This window comes from Astyanax mexicanus, chromosome 5 (genome assembly GCF_023375975.1).
Source record: "Astyanax mexicanus isolate ESR-SI-001 chromosome 5, AstMex3_surface, whole genome shotgun sequence".
Classification (NCBI taxonomy): domain Eukaryota; kingdom Metazoa; phylum Chordata; class Actinopteri; order Characiformes; family Acestrorhamphidae; genus Astyanax; species Astyanax mexicanus.
The window spans coordinates 1,656,829-1,680,089 of record NC_064412.1 but is presented as its reverse complement, the minus strand read 5'-3'; the positions used below and the strand labels follow the sequence as shown (position 1 = coordinate 1,680,089).

The window sequence follows — 23,261 nt, the reverse complement described above, 5'->3', positions numbered from 1 at the left end:
CTTAGGGTTGGTGCACAGCTCTTACATACATTCTCAAACTATAGACAGGACCAAAGCCTCCTTTGGACCAAAAACATTGGTCTTATTCTGCATTCTAAAGGATATTAGTCTTCTGATGCATTTAATGCTCAACAAATATATGTATTGCACAATAGATGGTTCAGAGTCTATGCTATGCTATGACCACCAAAGCCAGATTTACTCTGACCTTACATCCATCCAATATCCATAATATGCTCAAACTATAGTCTGACTCTTATAACCTTCTCAAGACCAAAACCACATTTGGACAAGAGCTAGTGGTCTTATTCTGCATGGTCTTCTGATGCATTTGATGCACAAAAAATTGACGCAACACTCAGCAAATTAATTCTACTCATTCTCTATGTATTGCGCAATAGATGGTTCAGTTCCAGGAATCTGCTATGCCCACCAAAGCTAGACTTACTTTGACCCATACAGCTAAATCATACAGAATGAGGTCGTGGTTGCATTAAATGTGCTAACGGCATTTTGCTGCATGCATGCTTAATTTTCATCTGTATTCTCCTTCCAGTTGGTAAAAGACCTCACCCATGCTCAAACTATAAACTCATGATTAGTTTTCAGCTATATTCTCCTTTGGGTTGGTGCTCAGCCCTTATCTATAAAATGCTCAAACTATAGACAAGACCAAAACCTGCTTTGGACCCAAAGAATTGGTCTTATTCTGCATCCTAAAGGAAATCAACCTTCTGATGCATTTAATGCACACAAATAGATGCAACACCCAGCTAATTAATTCTGGTCATTCTCTATGTATTACACATTGGTATTGCACATGGTTTAATTCCAGGAGTCTGCTATGGCTTCAAAAGCTAGACTTACTCTGACCGTACATCTAAATTATACCGATTGAGGTTATGGTTGCATTAAATGCACTAACAACATTTTTGCTGCATGCATCAGATATATTCATTCTCATTTGGGTTGGTGCACAGCCCTTACCTAAAACATGCCCAAACTAAAGACTGATCAAAACCCCATTTGGACCAAAAACATTGGTCTTATTCTGTATCCTAAAGGAAATCAACCTTCTAATGCATTTAATGCACACAAATAAATGCAACACCCATTCTCTATGTATTGCACATTAGATGATTCAGTTCCAGGACTCTACTATGACCCCTAAAGCCAGATTTACTCTGACCGTAAAGCCAACACATTTTAACTTGAGGTTGTGGTTGCATTAACTGCACTGTCTTCTGATGCATTTTATGCACAAAAATAGATGCAAAACCCACCTCTATGTAGTGCACATTAGATGGTTCAGTTCCAGGAGTCTGCTATGACCACTAAAGCTAGGCTTACTTTGACCGTACATCTTAATCATACGGAATGAGATTGTGGTTGCATGAAATGCACTGACTGCATTTTTGCTGCAGGTATGCTTAGTTTTTAGCTCTACTTTTCTTTGGGATGCTGCACAGCTCTTGCATACATAACATGCTCAAACTATAGACATGACCAAAACCTTCTTTGGACCAAAAACATTGGTCTTATTCTGCACCCTAAAGAAAATCAATCTTCTGATGCATTTGATGCACAAAACTATATGCAGCACTCGTTCTCAATGTATTGCACAATAGATGGTTCATTTCCAGGAGTCTGCTATGACAACCAAAGCCAGACGTACTCTGACCATAAAGCCAATGCGTACAGCTTGAGGTTGTGGTTGCATTAACTGCACTTACTGCATTTTACTGCATGCATGCTTTGTTTTCAGCTATGTTCTCCATTGGGTTGATGCTCAGCTCTTATATCCATAACATGCTCAAAATATAGACTGACTAAATCCTCATTTAGACCAAAACCATTGGTCTTATTCTGCAGATAATATTAATGCAGGCATGCTTGATGTTGTAATTGCATTAACCGCATTTTTGCTGCATGCATGCTTGTTTTTTTTTTTAGCTACATTCTTCTTTGGATTGGTGCACAATCCTCCCTCCTAATACATCCTCAAACTAGAGACTGGCTCAAACCCTTGTTTCAAAGACCAAACGCCTACTGCTTTGTTGCCCGTAGAGCATTATTTTGATGCATTTAATGCACAAAAATAGATGCAACACTTAACAAATTAGTTCTGGTTATGCTGCACCAACAGCCAGGTAGAACCTTTGTTTTTATTACTCATTAGATGGTTTAATTCAGGTGTCTGAAATGATCAAAGTCAGACTTGAGTTTGTGATTGCATTAATTGCATTTTTCTGCATGCATGCTTAATTTGTAGCTATATTTTCCTTTGGGTTGGTGCAACTTTTAAAATGCTCAAAATAAAGACTTGCTTAAACCCCTCAAGACCTAAACCTTTTTTGGACCAAAAACACTGCTCTTATTCTGCACCCTTAAAAACATAAGTCTGTTTAATATGGTTTTAATAGCCTGAAAAGGTAGCATGGGTGCTTTGCAGCCACTTGGGCATGCTTCTGATGCATTTCCACCCTAATCTACTGTATTGATGCACAAATAAAGCAACTCCCAGTAAATTAAAAATATGTTTATCAGTTTATCAGAAGTTCCTCTTATTTTTGTCCTTCCTTTAATGCGCATTAGATGGTTCAGTTCCAGGGGTCTGCTATGGCCATGCAAGCATGCAACTCAAGCCACAACCATGCATTCATGCTTAATTATAAACTGTATTTTCTTCGTAACTCAAGTTAGTACACATCTGTAGCCCTTAAACATGTCCCAAAAGACATGTCTTGGGATCAAAATCAGTCTTATGTATCTTCAAGGACATGATAGTGAGACACCTTTGCGGACCAAAACCATTGGTCTTGTTCTACACCCTCAAGGACACAAGCCAGTTTAATGTGATTTTAATAGCCTGAAAAAGTGACATGGGCTTTTTGCAGCCAGTTGAGCATGCTTCTAATGCATTTTTTACACTAATCTACTGCATTGATGCACAAATAAAGATGCACAAATAAAGCAGATGACTTCTCTGTATTGTGCATTAGATGGTTCAGTTCCAGGGCTCTGCTATGGCCATGCAAGCATGCAACTCAAGCCAAAACTGTGCATGCATGCTTGGTTTTAAACTGTATTTTCTTCTTAACTCAAGTTAATACACAACCGTAAGCCCCAAAAATGTCCCAAAAGACACGTCTTGAGATCAAAATCAGTTGATCATGCTTCGGATGCATTAGTGCTGAAACCTTGACCTCTGCATTTTCAGAAGGTAGCTTAGATGAAAGCTCATCTAACTTAATCCTGACTGAGTGTTTATCAGCGTTTAGAAGTTTGTCTTCTATTTGACCTTCCTTTATTGTGCATTATATGCTTCAGTTCCAGGGGTATGCTATGGCCATGCAAGCATGCAGCTCAAGCCAAATCTATGCATGCATGCTTGATTTTTCTTAATTTTCAGCTGTAGCCCTTAAAATGTCCCAAAAGACATGTCTTGGGATCAAAATCAGTCTTATTCTGTATCTCCAAGGACATGTGGGTGAGTGTGGGTGTCTCAGAAAAGCCGATGCAACGGGATTTCGATGGTAACGAAGCGTCCAATCTCCCCCTTTCTGGTTATCTAGGCATGGATTAATGCACTGATGCATTGAGGCAGGAATAAAGATGCAACACCCAGCAAATTAATTCTAGTCATGCTGCATCAACATGAGCTGAAGGCCGGCGGAGCGGAGACCTTGACCTCCGCCAGTCTCGGGAGGCAGCTTTGATTAAAGCTCATCTAACCTGAGCGCCCGACTGAGTGTTTATCAAAAGTTGGCCTCCTGTCAGGTCCAACCCGAGGTCACCTTGAAGAGATTGGGCTCGTTTGTGAAAGCGTCTCTGGGCTACGTTGAGAAAAGGACAAATCAATGAGCGGGAGCTTGGCCTAATTGAGCGAGCCGCGTCCTCCGGGGCCGTCTGAGACGGAACAGCATTATCCACGCCTTCATTCAGTCAACTGTAGAAAGTGAATTAATTGTTTGCCTCATTGGATTAAGAATGGATGAACTGGTGGATTTGCAGGAATAGCCATTAATAATTAATGTAAGAACCGTTTTACACCTTCAGCTGATTGATATGCAACCATTACCTGAGATCACACTTGTTTCTAGGGAATAGAGGCGGGAAAAACATTGATATTGCCCGTATACTAGAGGTGTAATATACTAGAGGTGTAACGGTACAGAAAATGTACAGTTTGGCTCACACTTTAGTATAAACCCCCCGGTTCTGTGTGTTTTTGGTAAATTTGGTGTAAAAAATAATAAAAAATAATTGAGCTGTTTTATTAAATGCTGAAACCAGGTTTCTCTCCTACTGTCAACAACAGCATTACTTTAACTTAAACTCAAGCTTAAACTACAAATATTTTAATAAGAATATTACTGGATGCATTTCAGTGTTTGAGTTCTTTTTAACAAATATCAGCATTAGATTATTAAAATTTAATTATATTAGTTGTTTCAGTCACCTAAAAATGAATTAAAATGATATTTTTTAATGCTGGAATTTTCCAGTATTATTGTGAGGAGACAGTAATAATAGTGTATTGTAGGTTTTGGTCTGCAGACTAGATACTTTTGTACTGTATTATAATATCTCAGAGAGAGAGAGACAGAGACAGACAGACAATGCGAGCAAAAAAAAGAGAGAGAGACAGTCTGACTCTGACGCAAATATAGGAGTGAAAGAGACAGACAGACAGACATCACAAATGAACGAGAGAAACAAAGAGACAGACAGACGGTACAAGCAAAAGAGATAGACATACAGATAGATGATGCAAGCGAAAGAGAGAAACAGAGAGACAGACAGACCGATGGCGTGAGCGAAAGAGAGACAGATAGACGGAAAATGAGAAATGGCTGAAATAACAAAAAAGATGCAGAGCTTTCAGACCTCAAATAATGCAAAGAAAACAAACAAGTTCATATTCATAAAGTTTTAAGAGTTCAGAAATAATCAATATTTGGTGGAATAACCCTGGTTTTTAATCACAGTCTTCATGCATCTTGGCATCATGTCCTCCTCCACCAGTCTTACACACTGCTTTTGGATAACTTTATGCTGCTTTACTCCTGGTGTAAAAATTCAAGCAGTTCAGTTTGGTGGTTTGATGGTTTGTGATCATCCATCTTCCTCTTCATTATATTCCAGAGGTTTTTTTTAATTTGGTAAAATCAAAGAAACTCATCATTTTTAAGTGTTTTTTTTTTCAGATCTGTATGTATTTAAATATATAACACCGGTGACCCTCAGTCTGTCCACACCCACACTGATAACTGATGGGGGCGGGGGGAGCAGCCCTGCAGAAAGTGATTTGGAAAATACCGCCTGCAGGACAGAAAACAGGAGTGTAGGTGAGGACGAGAGCGTGACCTGTAGCTCGATTTAGACTCGATTAATACCAACAGGTTCCCCCCCCCCCCCGCCGTATACACTCATCCTCCTATAACAGACTTCCTGCCTTACCGACACCAGACTGACAAACAACTCTTTGATACACCATCACTTCCCTTACACTACACACACATTACTCACACTACACACACTAGAGAGAGAGAGAGAGAGAGAGAGAGAGAGAGAGAGAACCAGTGAGACCACCCACTAATCATTAGTAATATTTGTACTGTTATTATTACTATTCTATTGATATTAATATATTGATGTTACATCTTTCACTTCTATTCACTTCTATACTACCTATAACTATAACTTTTTTACTACCTTTATTGATTTTTTTTATTTCTTTTATATTTATGCACAATACATGAAAAACGTAATAAAGACAAAAAGTTGTAATAAAACGCAAAAAAGCCAGCAGGGCTTGTACCAGGGACTTTCCCATTGTATTTAAATGAATTACATTTTAAGTAAAAACACAAAAAATGAAGTAAAGGAAATGAGGAAGTTCGGGGGGGGGGGAGTAGAACGAAAGACAATAATTGATCACTCAATCTTTTTAATATTGCTATTTTCTGTTTACTTGTATTATTAATTGCTTTGGTAAAAGTGTATATAAATACATTCATGCCAATTAACACCAATAAACTAAACTGAATTAAGAGAGTGCGAGAACAAGGGTGAGCAAGAGGGTGATTGAGCGAGAGAGAGACACAGAGAGAGAGAGAGACACAGAGAGAGAGAGAGACACAGAGAGAGAGAGAGACACAGAGAGAGAGAGACACAGAGAGAGAGAGAGACACAGAGAGAGAGAGAGACACAGAGAGAGAGAGACACAGAGAGAGAGAGACACAGAGAGAGAGAGACACAGAGAGAGAGAGACACAGAGAGAGAGACACAGAGAGAGAGAGAGAGAGACACAGAGAGAGAGAGACACAGAGAGAGAGAGACACAGAGAGAGAGAGAGAGAGAGAGAGAGAGAGACACAGAGAGAGAGAGAGAGAGAGAGAGTAAGATAATGTAAGACTGAGATAGCGTGAGGACAAGAGGAAGAGTTAGAGAAAGTGATAGAGTGTGAGAGAGAGACAACCAGTGAGACCATCCACTGATTATTATTAATGTCTGTACTGTTATTATTAATATTATATTGATGGAATATTTTGATGTTGCATCTTATGTCTTTTATTTCTATTAATTTAACTGTAAAATGCTTTCATGACTATTTTTACTTTCTTCCTTAATTAATCACCCAATATTTTTATTTTAATATCTCTAATCTCTATGAATATTTATTATTATTATTATTATTATTATTATTATTATTATTATTATCACAAATTACACTATTTCTCGTGGAAATCGCACACTCACCTCACAGTTTATCACAAGAAAACACCATAACTAAACACACTGGAGAACTAGCGATGTCATTCCAGAGAATCTCTATAGAGGAGAATACGCACTTAAAGTGAGTCCAGCATGAACGAGTTCATATGAAGCAACTGAGTGAAATATGTACTTATGCCCTCAAAACAGAACTACATCAAATGTTTTTGTACCACAGATCATTTTTTATCATTGTGAACTTCAGTTATAAACTTTTTAAACATGCTCTACCTGTATCTCCAGGATCGGCTCGCCAACCAATCAGCTTACAGTAGCAGTAATGCGAGAGCTTTACAGTGTAAAACCTGTTTTCTGTAGATAAAATACTGAAAAACTTTTGTGTTTTTTAATACAATACATTATTCTACTTTCTAAAATTAAAGAAATGCTCGGAACAAGTAGTTAATTATTATTTATTTTATTTAAAATGTTTGGCTTTTAGCTCTATTCACCCTTATTTATATAAGACTCACTCGCTGGCTGCCTCTAGAGTTTAACAGTGATTTACTGATATAACAGGGGGAATGGTAGGGTGGTCAGACTCTCTATAAACAGCTCTGGTAAGTTTTGGACCTGTGTTTCTCTCTTTCTATGATTCCATTGACTGTAGGTAGCAGCTGCTCCTGACTCCTAGTCGCTGACTGAGTCAGGTGTTAAACATGTTGAATATTTGCCGGGCGTCTGCGACTCGTCAGCGAGAGTCTTTTGCAGTAGTTCACACTACGTGACAGTGTGAGTGCTGATTTTGCCTCTGAGCGGAGTTTTTGTGAGAGGGAGAACGGGAGAGAGAGTTAGAGTGTGAGATTGAGAGAGAGAGAGAGCGAGCGCGAGAGCTATGTGCTGACAGGCTGAAATCTGCTGCTCTTTTAAAGTGCTGCTTATGAAATGAAATGAGTCAAAAAGTTATTGTGGAAAAAGTGAACGGCTGAAGTGTATTTTTAAAAATCACTTTTAAAGACTTTACTTTTGGCCTGAATGATGGTAGACGTTTATATTTAAATGCCAAATTTTGCCAAGAGATTGTTGCTTCTGTGAGTTTGTTAGAATATCTGCTTAATTCATATTAAGCCCTATCCGAATGGGATTATTTTCTCATATGGTTTCTGGGGTAATTTTCTTTTTTATGGGTTTTTTTTTATCCTCTGTGATTTTATTCCAGTCCAGAACGATCATGTAGGTGTTTTTCTCAGACGTCCTCTGAGAAAATTACAGGCTGAATTATCTACTGTTTTTCTCTGAACTCCGTGCTCCTCCGGTAATTTTAGTCCCGTCCGGACGCTCATCTCTGAGTTTCGTCTCCTCGCCTTTAATAAAATAGATATTTGTCCACTGCTGTGCACCGTAGTTACACTTTGGGTGCACCACGGTTTCCATGGAGATCCACATTAAAAACACAACAGCGAGTGGAAATGGAGGAGCTACTGAACACTCACTGGTCCTCCTGTTTTTTCAACTGTATTCCGGATGCTGAAGTTTTATCACAGAGTAGAAGTGTGAAAAATTTTACACAAACGTCCCCCTGAGAAACTAATCCCATCCGGATAGGGATTTAGATGGTTTCTGGTCGTATTGTATTTAAAGTAAATGCAGTATGAAGTAGCTTCTGTCGTGGACACTGGTCATAAAGTAGCTAGCTATGCTAAACCAACATACCTAAAGCGTATTTAACCGTATTTGCAGTTATTTACAGCGTATGTGAGGACACCATTAAGCTAACTAGCTAACTAATCTAACATCCACCACCTTCCAGAAAAGCTGACGAGTTTTATAGAGATGCTGATACTGCACACAATGGCTATTTAATATATATAACTATATAAGTGGCAAGAAAATAACATGCTTATAGAAGCTGGGCATTTTGGTTTGGAACATCTATTTTCAATGCTGGATTGCATTGAATTAGCCATAATAATCCAACCTAAACCAGATAAACTGCTAAAATATTTGTATTTACTTGTACTTAATACAAAATGACAGTTTACTAAGGGTGTGCCATATCGTATCGGACGTGATTATATTGCCAAAACATTTAAATATTGTGAACGATATTATACCCTGAAATATCGTGCCATATTACCCACCCCTAATTACCTAATTTAGCAAAAGAAAAATTCACACTGTTCTAATTACTCATGATATATCTACTAGAGACAGATTATATCTGTCCAGTATCATTTATTTTACTTTAATCCTGGATATATGGAGATATATGGAGTGCATTTCTACTATCATGATATTCTGGATCATTGACTTCTGTTACAAATCTGATAAAATTCTTTTTTTAAATATCTCAGTTAGCCATATCTTATTATTATTATTATTATTATTATTATTATTATTATAAAATTCTAAATAATTTAAATAATAATTGTCATATAGCCAAAAATATCGTTATCGTGAAAATACCATGAAATATCGTGATATTATTTTAGAGCCATATCACCCACCCCTACAGTTTACCTCTTTTTTTTTTTAAACTCAAGTATAAACAAAATTCTAATTTATTTACAATATTTAGATATTTAGCACCTTTATTGTGAGATATTGATTGTGTATTATCTGCATGCAAAACTATTATTTAAAAATTATTTATTGTGATTTTAGGGATTGATACAGCGTTGTAGAACCTAACATTGCGATACTTTGATATATATATCGATATTTTTACACACCCCAGCAGCAGAGGGTCCAGTAAAAATATCCAGCTTTTCTAGGCAGCGGTTCAGAAACGTCCTGATGAAAACTGAGAGGAGCTTTGGAAAGATCTCTGAATATTCCTGATGGATTAAGTTAGATGAAATTGGAGATGGGGTTTAATCCGGTTTAAGGCTGATATGCTCTTTTTGCTGTCAGCTCCCCCAACCCCCGACGCTAAGTCAGGGCTTACGGGTGTGTGTTCACCAGAACCACAGTGAAGCAATAAAGCTGTGCTCCTTCACACGGGCAGCCAGCCTGTGTTTCTTACACAAGAGTGTGTATTAGCACACACTCACTAGTCGCACTTGGGGTGTGCATATCGTATTGTATGCAATAATAATGCAAAATATTTGGATCGCTAAAATAAATATGCCTGTTGATAATGACAACGTTCCTGAAAGCATTTTAATTTAATTTAATTTTGTTTTAGTCTATTCACTGATGCTAAAAGCTCAGTTTTACTGTTTTCACAAGTTGTGCAGTTTCCTTGATTACCGTTGCCACTTTTGAAGCTCCACAGTTGACTGACAATTGACCCTCCTTCACTTGCATCATTACAGCATCACACAGCAAGCATATTGACTCAATGTTGAAAGGCACTATATGCTAAGCAATGGGAAAAGTCCCAGTTGTATTTTTTTAAACACTGTCCTGAAATCGCCCTGTTTTATTGTTTAATCTCATCCCGTGTGCTATTATAATCGCCCCAGGGATGATGGGCTGGTGCCCTGATTGATATTAGCCTAAAATTTTCATTCTCACATTGTTGCAACCTCAGTATAAAGCCTTTAGGTTTTGTTGCCGGCTTTAAGGCTTGTTTTTCTACTTCTCATTTTACTCTAATTATTCTATATTCTTTGGTTAGACAACCAAAAATAACTTTTGTGTAAAAATATCTCTTTATGGCACCTATATTTGTCTACTAGTGTATATTTAGTAGGCACCATCTAAAAATTAAAATAAAAAGTAAATATAAAGAGTTTATTAATGTTATTAATTAGGTTGTAAACACTTTATAGAGTGGTACCATTTAGTATAGAGTGAAAGCCTTCAATAAATCAAGATTTTTCCTTTGGAAAGTTTTTGTGGTGTCAGGTTTTTTTCTTTAATTTATATGGTTGAAACACCATCACTTGTGAAACTCTGAATGTGAAAATGAAGGTGTCTGACTCTTCTACAAGATGCTGCATGTTTTGCACTATAGGTGCACAGGATTGTAATTCGAACTGTTAATAAACGTCTATTTTCTGGTCTATTTTCACTACTTTCGACACTAGAAAGGAACAGGGGTGTCGCTATATTTTCCTTTTAATTCAGCCGGTTCTTTCTCTCCTGAAAACTGTTTATTTTGGTGAGTAAAGTGCTTCCTTTTATCTACAGAAAGCTTAGATTTACAGATTTACACTAAGACTGGGTGCAGCAGCATTAGCATTAGGGGCTAACTGCTAGTGCTATTTCTGAATCCTTTATAAAGGAGTCTCATTTTAAAGTGGCACCATTTAGTATAGTTTAGTTTATTGAAAACCTTTAGAATATAGTCTATCAATCAGGACTTTTGTTTGGTATGTTTTTGTGGTATCCAGAGTTATTTTTTAATGTTTGAAACATTAAAACTTGTGACATAAAGACATAGTTTAATTGTTTTCTACATTAGTCAGTATGTGTCTGACTGTTCTGCAGCACCGAGGAGCAAGTACCGACCCGGCCCGGCCTTTTCTCGATGAAGCGCTTTAAACAAATACCTTTCCCCGTCATCTGGAACCCGGTTTCCTCGTGCCCCTGGAGGCAAACGGTCTGCCTCATGTCAGGAGCGTTACGTAGCTCAATAAACATGTCATCTGGGAAGACTTAGAGCTTAGCCTCCCCCAACCTGGCTCTCGTTCCTCACACAGCCCCAGAAACGTTCTCCTCGCTCGCCCGAGCATCCTGATGAGCCAACCAGAGAGAGCCGAGGCCCAGTCGCCGAGAAGAACCGAGAAAAAACGAGAAGAACCGAGAAAAAACGAGAAGAACCGAGAAAAAACAAGAAGAAATGAAACTTTTCCTACTTTTCTCCAGCTTAGTTTTTTACTGAGAGGCTGCTTTTTGAGCCAAGGATGGGAAAAAAAGCAGCTCTTGGCAAAAGAGGGTAAGATCGTGAGGTGGAGAGAGAGAAGAGAGAAAAGAGAGAGAGAAGGAAAATAGAGAGAGAGAGCGAGTGTTAAATCAGTTGGCCAGAGCTCTGGCTCTGTTCCCGAACTCGAGAGAAAGCGAGGAGAGGATTTTCATACCGAGCTGAAACTCGCTGCATTTTTGCCGTTTGAATGAAAGCTATAATGGATTCTTGCCTGAGTTTCTTCTTGATTTATACACAATAAAACTGACCCAAAAGTTAATATTTTAGTTTATCCAGCATAATATAGTCACAGACTGTCCTGCCTAAACTGCCATGCCTAAAAAATATTCTCTGGGCTGCGTTGTTGCATGGTTTGGTGATGTGAGGTTTGGTTTGGATGGATTTGAGCTGCTCGGTCTTGGAAAACCATTTTTTCATTTCTGAAGTCTCTCCACATTCTACTGTTCTAGATCTGATCTGAAGCTACTGTATTTTTTGCACTATAATGTGCACTGTATAACAAGGCGCACTGTAAATAAAGTATCTTCTATTTTCTGGTCTGTTTTCATACACAAAATGCACCAGATTATAGGTGCATAAGGTGCATTATGCAACACTAGTAAGGAACAGGGTTGTCGCCATGTTTCCTTCTAAATTTTGTTCTAAGCAAACAAAACTGTGATAAAAAACTTAAAAAACTATTTTAAAGTTATTTTAAATAGTGCTGGATGTTAATCTACACAGATTTCTCTACTAAATAAAACTGTTTATTTGGGTGAGGGAAGCGCTTCCGCTTTTCCGTTTTTCAGTAAGCTTAGATTTCCAGATTCTACTAAGGCTGGGTGCAGCAGCATTAGCATTAGCAGCTAACCGCTAGTGCTAGTAAATGCCGCCCGAGAGTGCAGCACAGAGGAACCCGGAGTGTTCTGGTAGGCCAGGGTGATATTAGCTAACTGTAGTCTAGCTGTAGTCTGATATACTCCCCTCTGAACGACGAAAGAGCTAGCATTTAGCATTTTAATGCATTTCAGTCAACTCTGTGGGCGGTTGAATTTTAACTCTGCGGGCAGTTTTAACTTAAGCTGTGTAAGCAGTTAAATTTTAACTGTGTGGGGTTAAATTTTAACTCAAGAAAATTGAATTTTCACTCTGTGGGCAGTTGAATTTTAACTCTCAAGGGGGTTTGATTACACTTGAATTTTAAATCTGTGGGTAGTTAAATTTTATCTGTGGGAAGTTAAAATTTAACTGTGCAGGGACCTGAATTTTAACTCTGTGTGAAGTTGAATTTTAACTCTGTGTGAAGTTGAATTTTAACTCTGTGTGAAGTTGAATTTTAACTCTGTGTGAAGTTGAATTTTAACTCTGTGTGAAGTTGAATTTTAACTCTGTGTGAAGTTGAATTTTAACTCTGTGTGAAGTTGAATTTTAACTCTGTGGGTAGTTGAATTTTAACTCTGTGGGTAGTTGAATTTTAACTCTGTGGGTAGTTAATTGTATCTCTGGGTAGTTGAATTTTAACTTTGTGAAGTTGAATTTTAACTCTGTGGAGAGTTTAAATTTGAACTCTTTTAGATAAATCCAATTTATCTAAAAACACATATAACAAATAAAAACACACAAATAACGTGCACAAAAAACATAAAGCCCAGTAATAACCCCAACCAAAGAATAATGGAGGGTAGTTGAATTTAGGCTCTGTGTGGAGTTGAATTTTAACACCACATGTGCAGTTTTTGTTCTGTTTCTGTTTCAGAATATTTTTTCTCGTTGGTTAAAAACAGTAGAGCAGCTTTAAACAGCTTTTTTTAATGCTGTATAATTTTATCTGCTACAAATACGAGTAATAGCAGAGCATAACCTGATTATTACCTGTTATAACGACCTGCAGTAACCGATATAACCCGTCTCCGCCCACCTAAACCCTTCCAGATGTGCTGAATCAGGTTCAGCACTGTGTTTTTCAGAGAGCTGCCTGAGTAATGTTGGGTAGAGGAACCCGATACAGCCGTGTGTTTGTTTTTAGCTCAGTTATACAGATTTAAACTGGATGCTGAATGAAGTGAATGCTGAAAAGCTGCCCAGTTATTTCGGCTTGGCAAGGAAATGCCGAACTTACCTCAAGATATATATTCTGAGGGACATCTGGTGCACAGATGGTGTTCCTGAAGCTGCTCTCCAAGCTAAAAGAAGAGAGACGAGAGAATCTTCTTTTATCTGAAGAAGATTTAACCAGATAATGATCCGTTTAAGCTGAGCTTCAGACGATTCTTTGAGTTTTCTGTTAAAAAGAAAATCTGTTTGGGATTTTTAGTAAAGAGCTTTTATCTGTAAGAAGGCTCTCTGATCCAAATCTCTTAAAAGTCTCTTAAAACTAAAAAACTAAAGGTTCTAAAATGGGTCTTATTATGGGGATTATTTTAAACTCCTAAAAAAAGCTGATAGTTTAGAAGATGATTGATTTCTTCACTAAAAAAAAAAAATCATTTAGTGTAGAGTATTGTTATAATACTATATTGCTGATCCAGGTGAATTTAGTTTTAATTTCTACATTTTTATTTATTTATTAGCATTAAAATAAAAGCCATTTTCTTGCAAGCTATTTAAAAAAATCTACTTAAGAGCACATGTTACCATGAAGCAACACGTAAGGAATCATGTGGTAATTTAAAAGTGTTAAACAAACCAAAAAATACTCTGTGAACTTGTGGTTTCTGAGGCTGATTTGGAACTTTTCCTGTGAAACAGAGGAAACTCTTGCTCTTTTTTTCCTGGGGCGGTCCTGATGAGTGCCAGTTTCATCATTATAATGTTTTTGGCAGTGAATGCACTTGATACTGTCAGATTTCTTGAAATTCGCCATTAAAGCACCCTCTCGAGAGAGAGAGCGTGTATTCACCGTCTCTGTGATAAAAGTGGAGATTTTTAGAAATATGCCCCAAAAGTCATGGTTATCTCAGTCATGGTTACATACATGGCGACACAGTGAGAGTAGTGGTGTGCCGCATCGTAGGGGTGGGCAATATTATATTGTATACAATATTGTATATCATGATATTAAAAATCCATATTGTGATAATAGAGATGTTCTGTCTTAAAAGTAGTCTATTATTCACTGTGAAGCTTTAGGTGTATTTATTGTATAATTGTTTTAGTTTGCAGTTTATATGCATGCACTAAATATTCTGCAATATTTTTGCTGCATTATATTATTTTATGCTATATTATTTATTTTGCCACATTATGATTATACTGTTATACTATTATACTATATTCCTGAAATGAATGAATTATTTTAGTTTTCCTATATCGCCAATATATCGTTATCACAAAAATACCCTGAAATATCGTGATATTATTTTAGAGCCATATCGCCCACCCCTACCGCATCGTATCATACACAAAAATATCGGCAACATTTTTGAATATGGTGAACGATATTATACCCTGAAATATCGTGACGTATCACTCAGTTAGGGTTGTGTCATATATTGTATGCAATAATATAATTTAATTTAAAAAAATTGCAGTACTGTATTCTTTAAATATTTTTTTAAAATTCAGTGTTTAGTTATATCGCCAAGAGTGTCATTATCGCGAACATTCCATGAAATATCGTGATATTATTGTAGGGTCATATCGCCCACCCCGCCCAAGCGATGGGGGTGATTTTCCTGACGCCAATGTTGTATTCAGGATAACACCACCATGTTCGTTTACAGGAACGTCTCATCACTAATGTCATGCACTGCATGCAGCACGGATTGGATTGCCTAGTGTGAGTACACCCTTAGAGTCTCTGTAAAATGCAAAATCCACCGGAGATCCTATTTAAACCTATAGTTACTTACTACTTATACAAGATAGCTAGTTAGCATTAGCCCAGTAACTAGTTTAATCAGAACACTTTTTGGATTGATTTCATGATTATTAAATAATAAACTACTGTAATAATAGGAGGCTCTAAATATAAATCAGACCTACTGTATTTCACAAAGAACAAGAAAAAGAAAAATATTAATTCCATATGTTTATTATTTATAGTTTGTATGACTTTTTAGTATTGATCTACAATACAGAACATTTCCAAGACGAGGTAAAGAAACGTGACCTCTTGCTGCTTTTCATTTTAAAATGCATTTAAAATGCAAAATCCACCGGAGATCCTATTTAAACCTATAGTTACTTACTACCTATACAAAATAGCTAGTTAGCATTAGCGCAGTAACTAGTTTAATCAGAACACTTTTTGAATTTATTTCATGATTATTAAATAATAAACTACTATAATAATAGGAAGCTCTAAATATAATTAAGACCTACTGTATTTCACAAAGAACAAGAAAAAGAAAAAGTGGATTAATTCTGTGTTTTTTATTTATATGTTGTATGACTTTAGTATTAATCTACAATGCAGAACATTTTCACTACGAGGTAAAGAAACGTGGCCTCTTGCTGTTTTTCATGGTGCAGAATAAAGTGGAAAGTTAAAAGCAGATTTCTCTGCAGTACACAGCTCTAGTACTCTAGTACGTTTGAGCTCTTTGTGATGAATATATTCTGTTTTTCAGATGTTTTTTTATTTATTTTTCCTGCAGCTTTAAAAGCGGAGTGAGCGTTGGCCTAGTTGCTGTAATTTATCCTGCTGTAAAAGAGCACGAGGCGTTTCTGAAGCGAACATAAGCCTTCAAAGCCGAGACAACAGCCCCCCCCCTCGCCCCCCCCTCGCCTCTCACTCTCTCTACCGCACTCTCTCTACCACACTCTCTCTATCTCACTCTCTCTACCACACTCTCTCTATCTCACTCTCTCTACCACACTCTCTCTACCACACTCTCTCACTCTCTCTACCACACTCTCTCTATCTCACTCTCTCTATCTCACTCTCTCTATCTCACTCTCTCTACCGCACTCTCTCTACCACACTCTCTCTATCTCACTCTCTCACTCTCTCTATCTCACTCTCTCTACCGCACTCTCTCTACCACACTCTCTCTATCTCACTCTCTCACTCTCTCTATCTCACTCTCTCTACCACACTCTCTCTATCTCACTCTCTCTACCACACTCTCTCTACCACACTCTCTCACTCTCTCTATCTCACTCTCTCACTCTCTCTATCTCACTCTCTCTATCTCACTCTCTCTATCTAACTCTCTCTACCACACTCTCTCTATCTCACTCTCTCTACCACACTCTCTCACTCTCTCTATCTCACTCTCTCTATCTCACTCTCTCTATTTCACTCTCTCACTCTCTCTATCTCACTCTCTCTATTTCACTCTCGCACTTTTTGTTTCTCACTCTCTCTACCTCTCTCTACCTCTCTCTCTCTCTATCTCACTCTCTACCTCACTCCCTCTACCTCAATCTCTCTACCTTTTTCTTTGTACTTCACTCTCTCTACCTTTCTGACTCTCTCACTCACTTTCTCTCTTTCTTTTTACATCCCTACCCTCTCTCTACCTTAATCACTACCTCTTTCTCTCTCTCTCTCTCTCTCTGACTCTACATCACTCTTTCTACCTCACTCTCTATCTCTTTCTTTTTACATCACTACTTCTCTCTTTCTACCTCAATCTCTACCTCTCTCTACATCACTCTCTCTACCTCTCTGACTCTACCTCTTTATCTCTTTCTTTTAACATCTCTACTTCTCTCTTTCTACCTCACTCTCTCTCTACCTCAATCTCTACCTCTCTCTCTATCTCACTTTTTGTACTTCACTCTCACTACTTCTCTCTTTCTACCTCTCTCTACCTAACTCTTTACCTCACTCTCTCTACCTTTCTTTTGTACCTCACTCTCTCTACCTCACTCTCTTTACTTCATTCTTTTTACCTCACTCTCTACCTCACTCTCTTTACTTCATTCTTTTTACCTCACTCTCTCTACTGCACTCTCTCCCTCACTCTCTACCTCACTCTCTCTACTCCACTTTTTTTACCTCAATCTCTACCTCTCTCTTTCTCTCTCTCTCTCTTTCTTTTTTACATCTATATCTTTCTCTTTTTGGACCCTATCATATACCCTGTGCTAGACACGTCACTATGCTCATTACTATCTTAGACCCCTCCAACAGTCTATTATCACTCCTTCCTCCTGTCTGCTTTAAACAGCAGCAGATCTTCTGAATATATCTACACTGATGGGCGTGGTGTTCTGGAAATGAGGTGTGTTCAGGTACATTTCTGGAGTTTTATCTTGTTTATCTTGGTAACAGAAAACACAGGAGCTCCACTGACTGAATACAACCTAGACAGACGCCAACAGTCAGACGTTCATCGCTATCTCGGTAACACAGGCGCATCGAGCCGAGCGTACACCCCCACTTATTACACACACATGAACACACAGCAGCACAAACCCAACTTTTACATCAACAATAAACAGAATAGTAAATAAAATAACATTGCTGTTCCCGTAAATGAGCTGCTGGAGCTCCTTCACAGCGTCAACCAGCAGCTCAGTTTCCTCTGCTGAGAAGAGTTTGTTGAACACGTCCAGGTAGCTGCACCGTTACAATAGCAATCCACCAAAGTCAGAGCTCACCTGATCTACTCTTAAAGAGAATAATGAGAAAGATTACTCTGTTTCTTGTCTCTCTCTGGTTGTGTGATTTTGTTTCTTTAGCGGAGTCTGTGTGTAAATGGAGGGCTATGTGTAGAGGTAGTATCGTATTGCAGTGTTTGGAGGGGAGAGCTGGCTCTGGCCGAGGCCGGGTCAGTCTCTACCGCGGCTCATAAAAGTAAATCCTAAACCAGAAACATGTTCGCAAGAAACCCCAGAGTAAAACAGGAAGTCCCTGCTGGAGCAGAGCTCGTCCTGCAGCGTCTCTCCGGGTCTATTTAAATTCTGCTGTTGTCTCAGACCGTCCCTCTGCCATCCTGCCGGTCTTATCACGTACTGAAAGCACTGAGTGGAGGAGCCGTGACTGTAAAACCACATTCACACATCTCAGAGTTTCAGAGACATACGCCTGTTCTACAGACATTCTTTAAACAGGCGGTCTTTATTCTAACAGGCGGTCTTCATTCTAACATTCTGAAAACAGACGGTCTTCAAACTGATGGTCTTCATTCTAATGTTCTGAAAAAAGACTGTCTTTACTTAAATGTTCTTAAAACAGGACGGTATTTATTCTAATGGATGGTCTTCATTCTAACATTCTGAAAACAGGCGGTGTTCATTGAAATGTTCAGATGTTAGATGTTAGATGTTTCACGCTGCAGAAGAACAGCAGGCTGTAGATCCGGAGCTCTGTGACGGTTCTAACCTTGATTTAACCCTCGCAGGCTGAAGACGGATAAGGGGCGGTCCGGGTCGAAGGTCGTCTACCCGGAGGACTGGATGCACCTCGCGGTGGTGGCCTGTGGGAACCGTCTGGACGAGACGCTCACTATGGTGAAGTCGGCTCTGCTCTTCAGCATCAAGAAGATCAAGTTCCACATCTTCACTGAGGAGGATCTGACTGAACAGTTTGAGAAAGTGGTAAGAGCATGCTCTCAGATGTTACTTTAACTGTTTAATTCAGGTTACCGTATTTATCAGACTAAAAGGTGCACTTCAAATTAATTTAATTTTCCCAAAAATCATCCGTGCCCCTTATAATGCGGTGCTCCTTATGTATGAATTCTACCAGTCAGGTATTAAGGAGCAGTAAAGACACTCCACTGAAGTACAGAGTTAGCATTAGCAGTATTAGCATTAGCTGCTAACCGTGCTAAGCGCTAGCTAGCTCTTTTGCCATTGAGAGGTGAGTATATCGAACTGTAGTCTGTGTCTTTACCATGTTAAAACAAGCTATCTAGGATGAACCTCTAGCTGATAGTGTTCTGCATTACCGGAACACTCTGGTTTCCTCAGTGTAGTTCTGTCTGGCGGCATTAGCCGCTAACCGTGGCTAGCCTTAGTAGAAATCTGGAAGTAAGTAACAGGAGTGAGTTCCAGTAACAGGAATGAGTGCCTGTTACACATCCAGGAGCTTTCTTTTCTAAGCTATGTGGCAGAAAGTTTACAACAAATATAAATATCTAAATATTCATTTATAAAAATATGATATACCATATTTTTCAGACAGTAGGGTGCAGTTAAAATCCTTCAATTTTCCCCAAAATCGTTGTGCGCCTTATAAAAACAATGTTTTGAATCATTGATTCCAATCTGCGCTCAATTCATGAACCGATTCACTCAATGAGTCAACTCTACACTCAACCCATTGTGTTCCCAAGTTCCTGAAAGCATCCAAACACCACAAAAATCATGTGATAATAAGTATATTTCATAAACTTTCATTCTTACCATATTTTTCGCACTAAAACTAAAACCTAAAATATTGGAAAGCTAAGCTTACTGTAAATAAACAGAAGCGCTTTACTCACCCAAATAAACAGTTTTCAGAAGAGAAATCTGTGTAGATTAATATCCAGTGCTCGTTTAACTTTGAAATAAATTATTATTTTTTTAAAGAATTACAGTTTTGTTAGGAGCTTCCTCCAGCTTCACAATTAGACATTCACAATTTGTGCCCTAAGTGTCAATATTTTTTGTGTCCATCATTATTATCTAGCACTGCCTTAACTTTTTTGGGCATGGAGTTTACTATAGCTCTACAGGTTGCTACTGAAATCCTCTTCGACTGTCCTCCCTACTGGCAGCACTCATGATGCTACCACCACCGTGCTTAACTGTAAGCATGGCGCCGTATACATTGGGCACCATCTGAGCTAAACAAGTTTATCTTTGTCTGGTCAGACCATGGGACACGGTTCTAGTAATCCATGCACTTGGACTGGTTTTAGTATAGAGATATTAGATTTCAATGCTCAGTACTAGGCCTGTCACAATAATTGCAATATCGATTTATCGTACAATAAATTAACACGACCTCCATCATTTTTGATAATCGTGATATCGTCTGTTGTGTTTTTTTTGTATGTTTGTTCACATATATAACAGTGAACATTGTTTTAGCCAGCCATGCTTCACAGTGTGGACTAAAGTAGGTGAAAAAATTATATAATTAAAGTATATAATTCCCAAACAAAATAGAATAAATGAATTAAAAAAATTTGCTGTCTTTGAAAAGTGTTTAATTACTTTTTTATGCTATTCTGTTATTATTATGTTAGTCGCATTTAATAGTCTTAAAAGTACAAAAATATTGGGTATCGCAATAAATTCTGGGACAATATATCGTCCACAAAAAAATCTTATTGTGACAGGCCTACTCAGTACTCAATTATCAGCCTCACTTAAAGCAGAAGTTTGTGAGTAGTGGTATCTTCTTTACTCCTGGGCTTCACCCACAGGTCTATATGGGAGTATAGTGTACTTTTACTCCACTGCTATAAATATAAATTGTATTTTTTAAATGTCTCCTCATTGGCAACAGCTGTACACATGCATTTGTTGACAAGCTGTTCATAATACTAGGGGTGGGCAATATTATATCGTATACAATATATCGTGACACAGAAATATCATGATATTAAAAATCCATATCATGATAATAGGGCTGTTCTGTCTTAAAAGTAGTCTATTATTTACTGTGAAGCTTTAGGTGTATTTATTGTATAATTGTTTTAGTTTGCAGTTTATATGCATGCACTAAATATTCTGCAGTATTATTTGCTGCATTATATTATTTTATGCTATATTATTTAACGTTATTTTGCCACTATATTCCTGAAATGAATAAATTATTTTAGTTTTCCTATATCGCCAAGTATATCGTTATCGCAAAAATACCCTGAAATATCGTGATATTATTTTAGAGCCATATCGCCCACCCCTACGTAATGCTGATTTTCCGTCTTTACTGAAGTACTTTAAGCCAGGCGGACACTGTGCGATTTTAGCCCGATTTTAAGCCCGATCTGGTTGGATGCGACTGAATTTCATGATCGGGCCGAATTTTAGCTCGATCGTGCGTCGTTTGTCGTGCAGTGTGAGAGGGGAAGCCATGTCCGATTAATTGCCCATACGAGCTGCGAATGAGCAGTCGGACGCGACCAGGGATTTCTGACATGCCAGAAATTTTGGTCGCTTGTCTCACAGTGTGAGCTGTTTTGCGGGCCGATTTCTTAACGTCACGACCTGTTTTCCCAAAAAATCTGCACAGTAACTATATATAATTATTAGTCATATTTATTTCTGTCAGTTATAAGGATTTATATTTATGTTCGGTACACAGACTTATAGCTTAATATAGCAGACACAGGCATTCTGCTGTTTAAGAATTTCAACAGATGCTTATTCTCAGTCAATAGCTGGAGTTTTTGAAAAGAAAAATTAAAAGAGAAAATATCTTTGACAAACATAAATTTATTTTATTTCACTTTGCTATTATATCTGAAAAATAAAGCACATTGTCAGCCTCTGATGCTGCCCGTCAATTATATAAAACCTAAAACATGCACAGACATATAAAGCTATATTTTATTATTCGTTTCTTTTCGCCAGGGCAAATTTATTAAAATTATAAATATGTTAATTTATTAATTAAAATCTCGTCCAGTGCTCCAGAATATTAGCCAAAGCCAGCTTAGCGCAGCGCGTGGCATTGCGCGCGGCATTGCCCGCATAATAACCTCTGTCTTCTAAAATAAACGTTTTAATAAATAAGGTCGGAGAAGTGTAGTAAAATTAGTGCTATTAAACTTACTAAAGCTAATAAATGTACTGATAATTAATCAAGATAAATCAGACAAAATGCGCTGCGCCTCTCTCTCGCTCTCTTTCGCAGCGCGGAGCTGAATTCAGCGCGAGGCTACAGAAACTCAGTTCAGTTGAATAAAAATAAGTAAGGGCCTGTAAGTACAAGCAAAGGGCCTGTAAGTAAATATTGTCAAATATAAAGAATAGTTTGAGGTTTTGGTGAGCTGTTTTCATGATTTGAAACTGAAACTAACTGAAACTTTGATTATTCTGCAGAAAGCCTGGGTTATTTTAAACGAATTTTTAATGAGTTTATATTTTATATTTTTTATTTATTCATTTTAATTATTTTTCTTCTTTTATTAATCAAATCATTAAATATATATCTTTATAAGATATACATTTTTTACCTTTTATGTCAATTTTTATTATATTTTTTTAAGGTCCTATTTTTCCTTTTTTACGTATATATTTTATTCGTCTATAATAAATGTCAGTTTTTATTTATATTTTTTATATATTTTTAATCCCTTTTAAAATGTTAATGCTCAGCGGCACTGTAAATGAGGGTCCCTATCCAGTGTGAATAACCTATTGCTTGTTTAATATTCAGTGTTTCAAAACCAGTTTTTACATAAACAATAAACAGAATAAAAAATACAATTATTTTATTTTATTTAAGCTGCTGGTGTTTCTTTCGCAGCCTGACGCGCAGTCATTTTTCTATGCGCTCTCCTTCTGTAAAACGGACAACCCGTAGAGTCCACGTCGCCTCAGCCACCTGCGAGTCCATGTACGTCTCTTCCGTGGACTTTCAGCGCACAACAGGGCACAAATAAGCAAAGCTAAGCGCTTTCTTTTGCAAGGCGTTGTGTTGAAGCGAGAGTTTGTACGCAAAGAAAGCTCCGCCTACGGGCTGCGTTTAGACGTGCAGTGTAAGCTCCCCCGTCGCAGCAGGTCAGTCGGACCGTACAGTGTGTGCAGATGAATCGCAGGCGTTGTTCATACACGACAAACGATTCAAACGTGC

General features: G+C 37.8%; 1 protein-coding gene across 1 annotated transcript in view; it reads left to right on the top strand.

The window, feature by feature from the left end:
* The window catches only part of gxylt2 (glucoside xylosyltransferase 2), a 42,410-nt gene that overhangs the window by 881 nt on the left and 18,268 nt on the right, over positions 1–23,261 (top strand). The window contains exon 2 of the mRNA XM_022662734.2: positions 18,868–19,063. Within this exon, the coding sequence (XP_022518455.2) occupies positions 18,868–19,063 (196 nt within the window). The remainder of the gene's footprint in view (positions 1–18,867; positions 19,064–23,261) is intronic.